This window comes from Giraffa tippelskirchi, chromosome 9, assembly GCF_054371585.1.
Source record: "Giraffa tippelskirchi isolate mGirTip1 chromosome 9, T2T-mGirTip1v1.2.pri, whole genome shotgun sequence".
Taxonomy (NCBI): Eukaryota; Metazoa; Chordata; class Mammalia; order Artiodactyla; family Giraffidae; genus Giraffa; species Giraffa tippelskirchi.
In genome coordinates, this window is record NC_137283.1 from 70,702,599 (window position 1) to 70,719,217 (window position 16,619).

Here is a 16,619-nt window from a genome sequence, read left to right on the forward strand (position 1 = left end):
GACACTATGTTCTTGGCTAATGAAGTCCAGGGTTGCACATTTGTGGTCAGTCTTCTCAGAACTCAGTGCAATTCCAGTTATAATCACAACCACCTTTTTAGGTGCTGAGGCTATAACATGAGAGCCTTTTGTAGAGTCTGATTTTACATGTGCTTCAGAAGGACCCGAGAAGGCTGTAATAAAGTTTTTCCTAGGGTCTAGTGAAAAATTCTGATGCTCTAAATAGTGAAGATGTATATTAAACTGAAGCATACAGGTGGACATAACAGAAATAACCTGTCACTTATGCTCCATAGCTATATTCCCAAGATTTCCAGAGAACCCATAAACAGCTGACATTGTAAATTTTGATAGCTCTAGTGAGCCCACTGAAAGACACCCTCCACACTAAATGATTTGCTACCAACCTGTTTACACTGCCCCTAAAGTGTGCAAGCAGGATTCACTGTTCTCAAACAATCTGCATTTATCTTTTTCTTGCTCACAAATCCTGTTGTTTTTTGGTGCTTCCTCATGATTAGATCTAGGTTGTATGTTTTTGGCAAAAATATTGGGTAAATCATACTGTGTCTTTCACAGTGCATCACATCAGGAAGCACATGTTTCGTTTCTACTCTTAGTAGTGATATTTTAAGAGGCCTTGTTTTGATCAAAAGTGTGGAGTTAAGGAATTCTGATAAGGGAAATAGTGAAATAGTGCCAACCTTGCACAGCCGAAGTGGAGCGGCAGGAGGGCCTGGCCAGGCTGTCATGTGAGCTCCATGTCTAGCTCAGGCGTTTTCCAGTCTGTCAACAGCGAACCTTTTTCTTTGGTGCCTCTAGTCAGTTTGTTCAAAACCTGTTTAGGCTGACTTCTTTACTAACCCTCAGTCATTTTACTTGCAGAAATGTGCAAGAGTCACTGTTTCCAGAATTCTTCAGGATTTAAAAAAACAAAACAAAACAAAACTTTAGAATTTAAGTAGAGTTGATTTAAAATATGTTAGTTTTAGATGTACAACATAGTGGTTCAGTAGTTTTACAGCTTATACTCCACTTAAAGTTATTACAAAATAATGGCTATATGTCCCTGTGCTGCACAAGAAGAGACCCTTGTTGCCTATCAGTTGTATACATAGTAGTTTGTATCTCTTAGTCATATTCCCCTATCTTGCCCAGCCCCCTACCTCGTCCTCATTGGTAACCACTCGTTTGTTCTCTATATCTGTAAGTCTATTTCTGTTTTGTTATATATATTAGTTTATGTTTTAGATTCCATATACAAATGATAACAGTCGTTGTTTTTCTCTGACTTAACTCACTAAGCATAATACTCCAGGTCCATCCACGTTGTTGCAAGTGACAATTCATTCTTGTGGCTAAGTAATATATCACTGTGTATGTATGTACCGCATCTTCTTCATTCATTCTTCTGTTGCTGGACACTTAGGCTGCTTCCATATCTTGGCTACTGTAAATGGTGCTGCTGTGAACACTGACATTCGTGGATCCCCAGTTAGGAGGACTGAAGGATGCAAGTAGAAATTAAAGGCAGCAGTTTGTAATTGAGTAATTTGGGAACTAATCAACCACGAAGGGGAGGTCTAAATGAAACTGTAACCATCCTCAGGAAAATCAAGCCGCTAGAAGGAGAAAAAAAGGTGTATACAATTACATAAAGTTCAAGTTAAACTGTTGAAAAGTGTGTACTACTCAGAGCTGGAGGGGAGGGGAGGAGGGGGATCAAGAATAAATCTTAATTCTACTCTGATGTAGCCTCCATTGAGTCTTAAATGTTTAGGGCTCACTCAGCCTAGGCTTCCCTTGGCTCTTCTGAAAATAGTTAATAACCTATTTGTAAATTCAACTTTGCATCTTTATTCCCTCATACACCAAAAGCTTATTTAAAATTGGAGTGGTCATTAGTAGTGACGAGAGGGTCTACTACAGACATACCACTGCCTGCTCTTTAAAATTGAGTTTCCTTGTATTTTTAAGATGAAAATTTCATAGCACTAAATTGATTTGTGCTTTGATTCGTGGTTTTTTTTTTTTTAATCCTAACACCCAGCTGTTAACAGTTTACTTCTAGGGAGGGGACCAGCATTCCAGTCGGCAGACAGGAACAGGAAGCCAGACTGATAGAGGTGTCCTACACCTTAAATTTACAGTGTTACATGTTAAGTATGTTTCAATCTTAAAGTGACAAAGAGCACCCCACTCCTGCGGTTACTAATTGGTCGGAAAGAGTCACCAGCACTGCTTGTGTCTCAATGACTTAAAACATCACTGAAGGTCGTGTGACCCGCGCAGGACTTTGAGAGGACCGCTGGACTGTCCTGACCCTTTCAGTTTTCCCTCCTAGCCATCAGTTGTTCAAGCCATCAGTTGCTCACCCAAGCGTGAGGCCCGGGTTGAAACCAAGTTTTAAGTTTTCGCGTCCCATGTCACTTTGAGTAGAAACATCGCAGGCTCGGAAAGTTTTCCCACGAGACAGACTCGCTGGCCCTGGAGGTCCCTTACCTTGCAAAGCCAGACGCGCGCGGTGAGGGAGCACAGGGGAAGCCCCTGACGGAGACAGTAGAGATTGCGGCCCGGGCTGGTGGAAAACTAAAAGCTCTCACCTGTATGTGGGTAGGGAGCCTCCCAGGTGGCGCTAGCGGTAAAGAACCCGCCTGTCAATCCGGAGACATCAGAGACGCGGGTTGGATCCCAGGGTGGGGAAGATACCCTGGTGAAGGGCATAGCAACCACCTCCGGTATTCTTGTCTGGAGAATCCCATGGAATGAGGAGGCTACGGTCCACAGGATAGCAACGAGTCAGACACGACTGAAGCGACTTAGCACGCATGCATCTACATCGAAAGCAGTCCAGGGCAATAGCTGCTGCTGGAGGAAGCTTCTCCCTCCGCGTCTCTCTGCCAGTTGTAAATAACAGACGTTAGGGAAATTTGATTCTTTATTAGAACTCTTTAGATTCATGTTTGCAAACCTTTAACATGGAGTGCCGGGGACCAGGGAAACCAAAAACCAAAACCCCACACCATTCTTTTCTCAGCTTCTTCAGCAGAACGGGACCTAGGAAAACAGGGTTCCAGGAGAGGCTTTCACTTGGACCTTGCCTGGATCTCTTGCTCCTGAGCGCGGAACGCCTTCAGAAACTGGTAACTGGATCCTGCATAACTTCGAGGAAGCTCTGGGTTCCGGCTTCCCGGACTGCACCGGGGGACCGCTGGGTGGCCGCCTCGCGGGCGGCGCCGGGGGACCGCTGCGTCGCCGCCTCGCGGGCGGCGCCGGGGGAGCGCTGGGTGGCCGCCTCGCGGGCGGCGCCGGGGGACCGCTGCGTCGCCGCCTCGCGGGCGGCGCCGGGGGACCGCTGCGTCGCCGCCTCGCGGGCGGCGCCGGGGGACCGCTGCGTCGCCGCCTCGCGGGCGGCGCCGGGGGACCGCTGCGTCGCCGCCTCTAGGGCAGCCTTAGGGGATCGCTGGGTCCCAGTCTCCCGGACTTTTCCGGGTGACAGCTGGGTCGCCGCCTGCTGGATTGCGCTGGAGGATCGCTGGGTCCCCGTCTCCCGGGCTTTCCCGGGTGACAGCTGCGTCCCCGCCTGCTGGATTGTGCTGGGGGATCGCTGGGTCCCGGCCACCTGGACTGCGTCTGGGGACCGCTGGGTTCCGGCCTCCCGGACAGCGTCGGGGGACCACTGGGTGGCCGCCTCCTGGGCAGGAGCCCTCTCAGAGCCTGGAAGAAGAGCAAAGAGAGGAAGTCGCACCCGTGTCCCATGCGTCCCACAAAGGGGGTTATCCGTTCGGGCTGCAGGGCTAGGTGTCCGAAATCAGAGAACAGGACGTCAGTTCGCTCTTCTAGATCCCTTGCAAAGAGGAAACTCTCACCCAGGACAACTAAAAGGATGAGACCGCTGCCCAGACACAGCCGTGAAGCATCAGGACCTCTCCCAAAGAACCCAGGGCCTGCCTAGGGTGCCTTTCATGGTTCCTGTCCGCGTACTTCGCGCCCGGAGTTGACGGTGATAGTCAGCCAAGTTCATGATCATCTTGGATACATCCTGCTGGTAATAAGGCCGGCCAAATATCAAAATTTCAGCCTCGCCGTCCGGGTCCCACTGATGAACGTGAAGCAGGGTCTGTGACACACACTCGACATGCGGGATGTGTTCTCCACCCCGGCCTGCGCGGGAAGCAAAGACGTCGTGAGCAGCGGGGGTGGGAGGGGAGGCGGCAGCAGGGGCGCTGGAGGGCAGTCCCGGCCGCTGAGAGGCCTGCCGAGGACGCGGCCACCCTGGGGCCGAGCAGCGGCCTTAGATCCCCTCTCGGGCCCACTCACCGAAGATCGCTTCCACCAGCCAGGCCTCCAGGTGAACTGCCTGCGGGCTCTTCAGGTACTCGGAGTGAAACCAGTAGGGCCTCTTGGTGAGGTTACCAAGCACCTCGAAGAGCGTCCCTTCTCGCTGCTCCAGCTGAACGAGCGTCGGAAACCGCTTGGGAGCGGCCATGCTGTGGCCCGCCTGCAGCACACCGCAAGAGCAGCCCGCGCCCCCGCATTTCAAGGGCCTTTGGGCAGCGCCGCTCCACCCCGCGCCCTTCTCATTGGTTCGCAGGCCTCGCCTCGCAAACCCGCAGCTGCGGCTGCCTCACCGCGGGCGCAGCTGCTCTGGGGCTCGCGCCCGGGCGGCCCTGGAGCCTCTCTCTTCCCCGTGCGCCCCGCGGGTGGCCACGGCCGGGAAGCTGCGGAAGCTATAACGGTGGACTCGGAGAGGCTGGGACAGTCCCGGAGATGTTAGGGAAGATCCAACATCGGAACGATCGCTTTCAGAGGCGCGAATCCGTATTTGCAGAGATCCAGGTGCACTTTTTGGGCTTCCCTGGTGGCTCAGCTGGTAAAGAATCCTTCTGCAATGCGGGAGACCTGGGTTCGATCCCTGGGTTGGGAAGATCGCCTGGAGAAGGGAAAGGCTACCCACTCCAGTATTCTGGCCTGGAGAATTCCATGGACTAACAGTTCATGGGGTCGCAGAGTCGGACCCTACTGAACGACTTTCACTTTCACTTTCAGGTGCATTTCTTGGTGGCTCAGATGGTAAAGAATTTGCCTGCAATGCGGGAGACTTGGGTTTGATCCCTGGGACGGCAAGATCCCCTGGGGAAAGGAATGACAACCCACTCCAGTATCCTTGCCTGGAGAATCCCATGGACAGAGGAGCCTGGTGGGCTACAGTCCATGGGGTCACAAAGCGTTGGAGAGAACCTAGTGACTGCTAGGCACACGCAGGTGCATTTCAGATAGTTCTAATGGGACCAGTTTAGCATTCCTGAGGGGTGGGAATAACTTTTTAATGGAAAAATCTTATTAAAGACATAGGAAAAACAAAAATCTGAAGGAGGGAAAAAGGTAGTCAGAGGCCAAAGTAAGCCCCCCCACTTCCTCCTGAACCCTGTCCCTCCCCAGATGCCACCACATTTCTAGCTTCTGTCTGAACCTTTGAGAGATGGCTGAACACACCCAACAGCACATGGTCTGCCTGGTTTGGACCTCAGAGGAAAATCCCTTGAAACTAGCACGATTGTACCTCCATTTCTTGATTTTTTGGTCCAGGTTAGAGCATTACCTATTAACCACTACTCGGGAAGATGAAGCTACACAGCTTTCCCATCAGTCACACATTAGGCACTCAGTCGTGTCCAACTCTATGACCCCATGGACTGTAGCTCACCTGGCTCCTCTGTCCATGGGCTTCTCCAGGCAAGAATACTGGAGTGGGTTGCCATTTCCTTCTCTAGGGGATCTTCCCAAGCCAGGGATCGAACTCAGTTCTCCCGCACTGCAGGCAGACTCTTTACCCACTGAGCCACCAGGGAAGCCCTTCCCATCAGTAGTCGGGGCATCGTGCTCAGATCCAGTGGCTGGAGGTCCTCGGGATTCAAGTAGGCTCCTTCTTGTATGCTCCGTGGGAGTTCTGAGGCCAAAGAAGTGCATGAGACATTCACAGGTGTCTGACAGGGTCTAAAAGTCTTGAGACCTAAGCCGAATATGAACTCGGAGCCAAAGAAGGGCAAAATCCATTCCAAGGGGTCATGGGATAGAGTTAGAAACTTCAGTGGGAAGGCAGAGCAGCTAAGTGAGCATATAACTGAAACCCAAGGATCTGGACTCCATAGCCATCTTCTCTGGAGGTTATGGAGTCACTCACACAGCAACTAGGAATTGACACATGAGGTCCCATCAGTCTCACCTACAAAAATCCAGTTCAGGAAACATCCCCATGAAAATCTCTGGTGTGCAGTCTCTTTCCAGTATCAACATGCTATAGGATGATATTTTTATTCCTTAGTTGGCCTACAAGGGTATTGTCAGTTCTATGGATGTTATTGTCACCCGTGTGTGTGTCTTGAGATCTTTTACTTCTTTGAAGTTTCAGAATTGGGTATAGAAATGTTTAAGAGAATTGAAACCATAGTATTAGTATCTGTGTTAAAAAATCACCTCTCATTTGTGTAAAATCCTAGAATATGCAAGCTAATCTATAGTGACAGAAGTCAGGACATGACTGCCTAGGGATGGGGTGAAAAGGGGAAGGGACTGGAAAGAGACACTAGGGTACCCTCCTAGTGTTGGGATGATGGAATGGGCATCATCTTGATTACAGTGGTGGTTTCACTGGATGTATCTATATGTCAAAATTGGTCCAATTGTGCACATTTAAATATAAGCAGTTTAGGACTTCCCTGGTGGCCTACTGGTTAAGAGTCTGCCTGCCAATGCTGGGGACATGGGTTTGATCCCTACTCCAGGAAGATTCCACATACAGCTAAGCCCTTGCACCACAACTCTCCTGTCCCAGCTCTAGAGCCCATGAGCTGCTCACGACTAGAGAAAGCCCACAGGCAGCAGTGAAGACGCAGTGAAGTCAAAAATAAATAAATAAAATATAAGCAGTTTATTTTTCTTTAGTTAATCTGCAAAGTGGTTTTAAAAAAGAGAGGAATCCATATATTGGGTTAGCAGAAAAGATCATCTGGCTTTTCTGCAATATCTTATGCAAAAATCTGAATGAAATTTTTCGCCAACCCAATACATGGTGTTTTATGTTCCTATAATATTTTAGATAATTTAACGTATTAGATGGTCTTGCAATTCCAATTTAAAATACATAATTAAGGGGTTTATATGTGTGACTTTAAGATGAAGTCCTAGTTTATATTCAATATATTAGTGTTCTGTGTATTTGATTTGTAGAAACTAGTAATTCAGAAAGTGAAAGTGTTAGTTGCTCAGTTGTGTCTAACTCTTTGTGACCCCATGAACTGTAGCCTGCCAGTCTCCTCTACATGGAATTCTCCAGGCAAGAATACTGGAGTGGGTAGCCATTTCCTTCTCCAGGGGATCTTCCCGACCCAGAAGTTATTTGATTACTTTGCAATCATTTTTTGCCATGTATGAGGATGTTTAGTTAATTAAATTTGTCAGTGGTACCTTGTATCACTCAGAAGCCATTAAACATAACTGTTAAAACTTTCTGTGCTCATAAATAAATATCATAGTAAGTTTTGAAAGTAGAACAAAAGATTAAGGAAGGACTGGTGGTTTGGTTTTTATAATTTGAAAAAATAAAATATTAATTTTCAAACAAGTCTCTAAATACTCCTTTGGGTGCACAGAATTCACTCTCACAGAAATCACTCAATAACTTTTACTCTGGTCCTCCATCTTACCTGCACACATCAGACCTGGTATCCTGCCAATTCACTATACAATTCTGTTAGATCGATATGCAAGTTTACTTTACTATGGTCTTATAAACAATATCCATAGCCGCATAGAGTTTGCTGCAATTTCTTGCACCAAGTTTTGTTTTTATTGATGCTATGAATTGAATTTTTGTTCAAATACTACTTTTGCTTTTATCAAATGCTTATTTTTCTATGTACTCCTTCTTTATTCCCAAACTCTCCCCAACTGTGTGTCTCTCCAGTACTTCCAGGCCCTTTATCAGTTCATCCTGACAGTATTGCTTCTTCAGTCTTTTTTTTCTAAATTTGAAGTATTGTTGATGTACACTGTATAAGGTACGGGTATACAATGTAGTGATTCACAATCTTTAAAGATTCTACCCAGCTCCTGCAGACTTATCCAATTTTATCTAAGCCAGCTGCTCTCTGGGACCTGCTGTGGATTACTTGCCACCCACTGTTGGATCCTGGGCTCTCTGGACCCCATGACTTACTTTTTGTTGTTTTTGTTTATTTTCATATTTTATAGCAGTATTGATAGCATTCAGGCAAAAATATTAAATTGATACACATATAATCATCTTTAAGATGACCCTCATGATATCTAATGTAAATTATCTCTTTCTTTCTTTTTTCTACTGTTTCTGATTACCTTCCAGGATTCTAGGGATGAGCTAACTGAATTCCAAGAAGGAAGTAGATAATCATAAGCAAGCTGAAGAAAGAAGCAGACACTTGCAAGCTGATAACCAGACTGAAATATGAAGTGGAAGTATTCAAAATAACGGTGGTAGTAAAAGCTGGTGTCTAATGCGCTGGGTTAATTAAAATGAGAAATGCATTTTTCAGGTAGAGCTTAAGAGCAGTGGGCAACAAAAAGATATAAAAACAGGTTTCAAGTGAATTTTTGAAATGAAATATTTTACTTCATGGAACCAAGGGAAAGGTGGTTTTGAGTTTAGGAGTTCTCTTGGAGACCTCACAGCTGGCAAATTTCTTGCTATCATGTTTCTAGATATAATATTGCAGCTCCTTGTAATTCTCAATGGCCATCTGAGTATTTGCCAGATAGATTGCTTCACTCTAAAGTACTTGAATATTGTACCTAGATGTGCAATATGCTCTTTTTTTAAAAAAAGTTATTGCTCATTGTCTCCTCAGTTTTGGAGTCCAGTTTGGGTTAAAATATTAGCTTTAGAATTTTCAAGAGTAAAAAGATTAACCCCTTTCTTTGCTCTTCACTACCAGCCTCGGCAAAATACTTGGGAATGTGTCTGTGTCCAGGGTGTGGGTGGGCTTGGAGAAAGTGGGGGAGGTCAGGTAAGGTTGGGGAACTTGGGCTCTGTTGCAGGCTACACAGGGCTCCCTGGTTGCATTCACCTTGAGAATCCCGAGTTTCTCCCACCAAGTACAGGGTCTTTGAGGCAATGGTTTAGTTAGTTTAGTTCTCTTCAGAGAGAGACGTCCTTACATTTTGATGAAGCAAATCCTCTATCATTTCCTGAGGAAGAATGCATGTCTGAAAATATTTTCATTCTATCTGCCCAGTTAATTAGACATCTGGCTCTATAGATTCTTGGGTGGACAAAATTTTGCCCTCAAAATCTCATTCTTTGCGTCATTGTCTCCTAGCTTCCAGTGGTGTTTTTGAGACATTTAGGCCTTTCTGATTTTAATCTTTGGGAAATGCTTTTAAATTATTTTGTTCATCGTTTTTCCCCTTTTGTTTTCTAGAATTCCTGCAACTCAAAAGTTGGCCTCGAGACCCCAGTGCTCCCTTAAAAAAAAAAGTTTTTTCCCTTTTCTTTACACTGTTTTGGTTGTCTGGTAAGCACTGAAACACTACTTGCAAGTGGGAGCGTGTGGGTTTTCCTCCACTGGACCTGCATTGAGGGTGATGTGCGGGCTCCTTGGATTTTCCAGCCCACTGAGTGGGCTGCCCTGGGTTCCCTGGAGTGTCCCGCCACTCACAGTGAGTCCCTGCGCTTGGAGCCAGTGTCCCAGACAGTTTTCGAGGTGAATGTGAAGACAGGCCACAGTATCTATGACCATCGACTTGGCCAGCCCTGGAACCCCCACCTCCCTCACACAGAGCAGGGGGGCGAGGGGGTGGCTCTGGCTAGCAGTGCGGCCAAGGGAGGGAGGGAACAGGAATCGGTCCCCAGCCAGAGCCCACTCCCAGGCTGAACAAGCAGGCCCCCAGAACCCCGGGGGTCCCCTGGGCAGGACACTGCTGGGCATAGGGAGGCCGAGGGACCAACCTGATTCTGGTGATGCTTCTGGGCCAGTGTGGCCAGTGAGTTCCCTTACTGCCTCTCCATTTCTTGAACTGGTCCTTAGGGGCATGTATTTATTTCCCTCCTTGTTTGAGACTGGAGGAAAACACTTCTTGGGTAAGGTTTGCACTGCGCAGGCAGGACACTTTTTTCTGTTTTTCTCTCACCTTAGCAGCAGCTGGTGCTAGTGGTAAAGAACCCACCTGCAAATGCAGGAGACGCAGGAGACCTGGGTTCAATCCCTGGGTGGGGAAGATCTCCTGGTGGAGGTCATGGCAACACACTCCAGTATTCTTGCCTGGAGAATCCCATGGACAGAGGAGCCTGGTGGGCCATAGTCCGTGGGGTTGCGAAGAGTTGGAGAAGACTGAGCAACTGAGCATGCACTATTAGTAGCAGGACCAGCCTAGAGTAGGTAGAGACTTCACAAAGTCCAAGGTCACGAGGAGGGTGGACTTGCACTGAACTTGGGACCTAGCAGGGGAAAGATGCTTTCTGCTGCACAGTGTGTATTACAGTTCTTATATGTTTAAATACACAATACCTTTAACCCACTCATTTAGATGGGGACAGGTTAAGAAAAATTCAAGAGAAAGACACAGATAAACAGCTCCAAATAATTTGAACATTTCAAAGAACCTAACTGTTTACAAATTTAGGAGACCTAGTAATTATGATATAAGAAAGAAAGAAAGAAAGTGAAGTCGCTCAGTCGTGTCCAACTCTTTGCGACCCCATGGACTGTAGCCCACCAGGCTCCTCCATCCACGGAATTTTCTAGGCAAGAGTACTGGAGTGGGTTGCCATTTCCTTCTCCAGGGGATCTCCCCAACCCAGGGATCAAACCTGGGTCTCCCGCATTGTGGGCAGACACTTTACTGTCTGAGCCACCAGGGAATCCATAGGGATGTAAAAAAATATATGTTTGTAGTCTAGTAAGTGAAAAAAAAGGAAGTTGTGAAACAACATGTATACTATTACTGCTATTAAATAGACATAATTAATGCAAATAAATAAGAAAAATCAAAACAAACCCTAATGCTCCCTCCCCTTTACGTTTCCACTCAAATGCAAGGCTCTATGGAGCATTCTCAGGACACAGTACTAGTGATCTCTCACTCCTGTTTCCCTTTCCCCTGTTTTACATACTATGTTTAGCAACCTGTTGTCTCTTTCTCAACACTAAAAACTTAAACTCCACATGGATGAGCATTCTGGTCTCTCCTATCCCTATTGTGTCCCCAGTGTAGAGCAGGCACTCAACTACAAGCACCGTGAGGACATGAATCTTTGTTTGTTTGTTCACCGATGCATCCTCAGCATCTCGAATAGCATCTGCATGGAGGAGGCACTGGGTATGTATTTGTTGAAAAACTCACGTCCTAACTGACAGTTTCCTCCAAATCTGGTGTGTAGCATCTATTGTCAACAGGACTTCTCCGAGTGGAGAAGACATCTATCTGTACTTGGTTAAATGCCAAGGGTACTGTTACTAATTATATGCAATAAAACTTAATATTTCTTCAAAATTAAGCAACTGGCTCCATAGCTATTAAAATGGAATTTATTAACTTAGCTAAGTGCTATTGAAACTTTAAATGCCTTAACATTAATATATGTAATCAAATTTTCATAGATTTTTCATTAAAATATCAAATCGAACATAAATGTGTTTTCAATGCTTAAAAAGCAGACAGATTACAAACAAATCAGGATGGTTCTAAGGTTTATTATCACAACTATACTTAAATATATTTTCATGCACCCATGAAATTAAATAAGTTTCATGCAGCCATGAAATTAAAAGATGCTTGCTGCTTGAAAGAAAAGCTATGACCAACCTAGACAGCATATTAAAAAGCAGAGACATTGCTTGGCGACGAAGGTCCATCTAGTCAAAGCTATAGTTTTTCCAGTAGTCATGTATGAATGTGAGAGTTGGACTGTAAAGCGCCAAAGAATTGATGCTTTTGAACTGTGGTGTTGGAGAAGACTCTTGAGAGTCTCTTGGAAGGCAAGGAGATCAAACCAGTCAATCCTAAAGGAAATCAGTCCTGAATATTCATTGGAAGGACTGATTCTGAAGCTGAAGCTACAGTACTTTGGCCAGCTGATGCGAAGAACTGATTCATTTGAAATGACCCTGATGCTGGGAAAGATTGAAGGCAGGAGGAGAAGGGAATGACAGAAGATGAGATGGTTGGATGGCATCACTGGCTCAATGGACATGAGTTTGAGCAAGCTTGGGGAGTTGGTGATGGACAGGGAAGCCTGGCGTGCTGCAGTCCGTGGGGGTTGCAGAGTTGGACATGACTGAGTAACTGAACTGAACTGATACACAATGTAAACCTTAAGAACTCTGTATTAATTTATCTATATGTTTAGAAAAATCCTGAAATGAATCAAAATAAGCTATTAATAGATTAACTCTGATGGTGAAAGTACAATAGGAATAGGAAATATTCTACTTTCCTTTCCATTCTACTTCAATCTAGTTTTAATTTATAGTATTTTAAAAGGTAGTTTTCAGAGGCATGGCAAAATAAACATAATCATAATTAAAAACAAAATCCATTAGTGTACAGAGTAAAATGCCAGCTTCGTGTCCTACCACTCATTACCCTAAGGTAGTCATGGATAGTGGAGAAGGAAATGGCACCCCACTCCAGTATTCTTGCCTAGAGATTCCTGTGGAATTAGTGTTTTTTTTAATTTTTTGGATAAATATCCAAAAGTAGGATAGCTGGACACCTCCATACCATTTTCCACAGTGGCTGCACAAATTTACGTTCCCACCAGCACTGTATGAGGGTTCCCTTTTTTCCACATACTGGCCAACACTTGTTATTTCTTCACTTTTGGATAATAGCCATTCTAACAGGTGTGAGGAGATACTTCATTGTAGCTTCGATTTGCATTTCCCTAATAATTAGTGATGTTGAACACCTTTTCACGAACTTGTTGGCCATCTGTATGCTTTCTTTGGAAAAAATATCTATTCATCTCCTCTGCCCATTTTATAAATTGAGTTGTCTGGTTTTTTATTGTTAAGTTGTGTGCATTCTTGATTTATTTTGGATATTAGCTCCTTATTGGATATATCATTTGAAAATATCTTCTCCCATATGGTAGATTGTCTTTTTGTTTTGTCAATGGTTTCCTTTGCTGTGCAGAAGCTTTTTAGTTTGATGTAGTCCCATTAGTTTATTTTTGCTTTTGTTTTCCTTGCCTAAGGAAACATAATCTATAAAGATATTGCTAAGACCAGTGTCAAAGAATGTACTGCCTATCTTTTCTTCTAGGAGTTTTATGGTCTCAGGTCTTCCATTCATGTCTTTAATCCATTTTGAGTTGATCTTTGTATATGGTGTGAAATAGTTGTCAAGTTTCATTCTTTTGAATGTGTCTCTCTAGTTTTCCAAACACCTTTTATTGAACAGACTGTTTTCTCCATTCTATGTTCTTTGCTAATTTGTTGTAAATTAATCATCTTTATACATGTGGGTTAATTTCTTTGGTTCTTAATTCTGTTCTATTCATCTATGTATCTGCTTTTCTGCCAATACCATGGTGTTTTGATTACTATGGCTTTGTTATATAGTTTGAAATCAGGGATTATTATACCTCCAGCTTTGTTCTTTTTTTCCTCATGATTGCTTTGGCTATTTGGAATCTTTTTGGTTCCATATAAATTTTAGAATTTTTTGTTCTATTTCTGTTAAAAATGTCCTTGGGATTTTTATAGTGATTGTAATGAGTCAGTTGTTTGCTTTAGGCAAAGTATGGACATTTAAACAATATTAATTCTTCCAATCCATAAGAACAGAATAGCTTTCCATTTATTTGTGTCTTCAATTTCTTTCAACAGTGTATTATAATTTTCATTGTACAAATCTTTTACCTCCTTACTAAATTTATTCCTAGATGTTGTCTTCATTTTGTTGTGATCGTATATGGGATTATTTTCTTAATTTCTCTTTCTGCTAGCTCATTGTTAGTGTATAGAAATGCAACAGATTTTTAAATGTTGATTGTGTACTATACTCCCTTTATTTATTATTTATATCAGTTTTCTAGATGGAGTCTTTATCTAAAATGTCATCCACAAATAGTGACAGTTTTACTTCTTCCTTTCCAATTTAGGTATTTGTTATATCTTTTTCTTGCCTAATTGCTCTGGTTAGGACTTCTAATACTGTGTTAACGTTTAACTATCCAGCTTCCAATACCAGCAGGACATAATGGTGTGCGGCAGCTAAAGAGGGATCCCTAGATCAGGACTTACAGTCAGACAGATTTTGAGATTTTTCTTTAATTTTGATTTTATTAAAAAATATTTATTTATTTGGCTGCACTGGGTCTTAGTTGCGGCTTGCAGGATATGGCATTTAAGTTGTGGCATTTGAACTCTTAGTTGCAGCAAGTGGGATCTAGCTCCCAGACCAGGCATTGAACCCTGATCCCCTGCATTGGGAGTGCAGAGTCTTAGCCACTGGAGCACCAGGGTAGTCCTTCTGATTTTATTAATTAAACTTCTTTGAGGTAATTGTAGATTCACATGTAGTTGTAAGAAATTTGATGCAGTTGTAGTATCTTCCACACACTCTTCCTCAGTTTCCCCCCAGTGGTAACATCTTGCAAAACAGTGTCACAGCCAGGATGCTGACCCTGAAATGGTCAAGACAACACTTCCATCACCACAAGTAGCCACATCTTGCCCTTTTATAGCCCCCCTCACCCCACTTCCTTCTCAGGTTCCCTGGTGGCTCAGATGGTAAAGAATCTGCCTGTAATGCAGGAGATCTGGGTTCAATTCCTGGGTCAGGAAGATCCCCTGGAGAAGGAAATGGCAACCCATTCCAGTATTACTACCTGGAGAATCCCATAGACAGAGGAGCATTGTGGAGTATCATCCATAGGGTCGCAGAGAATTGGACTTGACTGAGCAACTTTCACTTTCTTTCCACTTCCTTCTGGCTCCATTCCTCTTCAATTTCTGGCAACCCGTTCTTCATTTCAATTTTGTTATTTCAAGAATTCTATATAAGTGGAATTCTATATAAGTGGAATTCTATATAGTGTGTCAACTTTGAAGGTTGGCTTCTTTTTCCCACTCAACATAATTCTCTGGAGATTCACCCAGGTTGTTGCTTCTATCAGTGCTTTCATTTTCTTGCTGACTAATAGTCCATGGTATAAATGGGCTGCAGTTTCACAATCCATTTATCCATTTGCTTGTGAAGCAACTGTGTTGTTTCCAGCTTTTGGCTATTATGGGTTAAGCTTCTATGAACATTCATGTGCAGGTTCTGGTGCGGACATGCTTTCATTTGGCTTAGGTGTGTAGCCAGGAGAGGAATTGCTGGGTTCTGTGTTAACTCTATGTTTAATTATTTGAGGAACCTCCGGATTGTCTCCAAATCTGTTGCACCATTTTACCTTCCACCAGCAGGGTATGAGTGATCTAGTTCTCTGAATCCTCATCAGCTTTGAGGTTGTCTATGATTTTTATCTTAGTCATTCTGATAGTTGTATACTGTTTTGACTTATGTTTCCCTAGTAGTAAATGAGGAACATTTTTTCATGTGTTTATTAGCCATCTGTTTATCCTCTTCACTGAAGTATTTTTGCTCATTTTCTAATTCTACTGACTTTTTTACACTGGGGTTTTGAGAACTCTTTGTATATTCTTGATATTAATACACTGTTGGATATATGATTTGGAAATATTCTCAGTTGTAGTTTGCATTTTTTAAAAAGTTGCATGTGGAATGTTAGTTCCCTGATCAGGAATCGACCCCATATTCTTGGCAGTGAAAACATGGAGTCCTAGCCACTGGAACAGCAGGAAATGCCCATACCTTTTCATCTTATGAACAGACTTTTTCACAAAACTTTTAGGTGAGGTCCAATTGATCAGTTTTTTTTTTTTTTTCTTTTATGGATCAACTTTTTGGTGACAAGTCTAAGGACTCTTAACTTAGCCTTAGTTCCCAAAGATTTACTCCCATTTTCCTCTAAAGGTTTTATAGCTTTACACTTTACATTTAATCTACCAATACTGCACAGTCTCAATCACCATCACAGTATTAATCACTATATAATAATAATTAAACTAAATCAGGCACACTGAACACTTTTTCCCAAAACTGTTCAACTAATAGTTAACTGTTCAACTAATAGTTCTTTTGTGTTTCCATTTAAATTTAAAAATACCCTAGCCTACAAAAGAAGCTTGTTAGGAATTGCATTAAGCCTTGGAGAGAGCTGATGAAGGACCAGATGGAAGCAAAGCGGGTTCTGAGTCTCTCAAGACCAGGAGCATCTGAGATAGAGAGGAAGCAGTGAGGAATTAAACCTGAGGCATCGCACATCTTTGGAAACACACTGGTTCCTAGAGCCTGAGAATATGGGTGTACCTGAAAGGCACAACACTCTCTGGAGGTTGCTAACCAGTTTCCACAGGCCTGTGATTCCTGTTTTAACCACACCATTTTTTTTCCTTCTATTTAAAAATTTTATATTGAAAGAAAGTAAAGTGGAAGTGTTAATTGGTCAGTCACATCTGACTCTTTACAATCCCATGGACTGTAGCCCATCAGGCTCCTCTGTCTATGGG

At 43.7% G+C, this 16,619-nt stretch overlaps 1 protein-coding gene across 1 annotated transcript; it reads right to left on the minus strand.

Annotated features, from left to right (window-relative positions):
- Positions 1 to 2,925: 2,925 nt before the first annotated feature.
- On the minus strand, positions 2,926 to 4,504 carry KHDC3L (KH domain containing 3 like, subcortical maternal complex member). Its single transcript, XM_081530755.1, has 3 exons — positions 4,321 to 4,504; positions 3,985 to 4,164; positions 2,926 to 3,717 (listed from the first exon to the last, which is right to left on the minus strand). Exons 1-3 carry the CDS (start codon positions 4,487 to 4,489, stop codon positions 3,134 to 3,136), a joined length of 933 nt encoding a protein of 310 aa, XP_081386881.1. The 5' UTR covers positions 4,490 to 4,504; the 3' UTR covers positions 2,926 to 3,133.
- Between the last annotated feature and the right edge of the window lie 12,115 nt (positions 4,505 to 16,619).

Excerpts from the sequence above, each read along its gene's own strand:
- KHDC3L (XM_081530755.1), bottom strand. The coding sequence starts at position 4,489 with ATGGCCGCTCCCAAGCGGTTTCCGACGCTCGTTCAGCTGGAGCAGCGA. Across the intron at positions 4,165-4,320 it reads GCTGGTGGAAGCGATCTTCG|GCCGGGGTGGAGAACACATC; the intron begins GTGAGTGGGCCC and ends CTTCCCGCGCAG. Across the intron at positions 3,718-3,984 it reads CCGTCAACTCCGGGCGCGAA|GCTCTGAGAGGGCTCCTGCC; the intron begins GTACGCGGACAG and ends CTCTTCTTCCAG.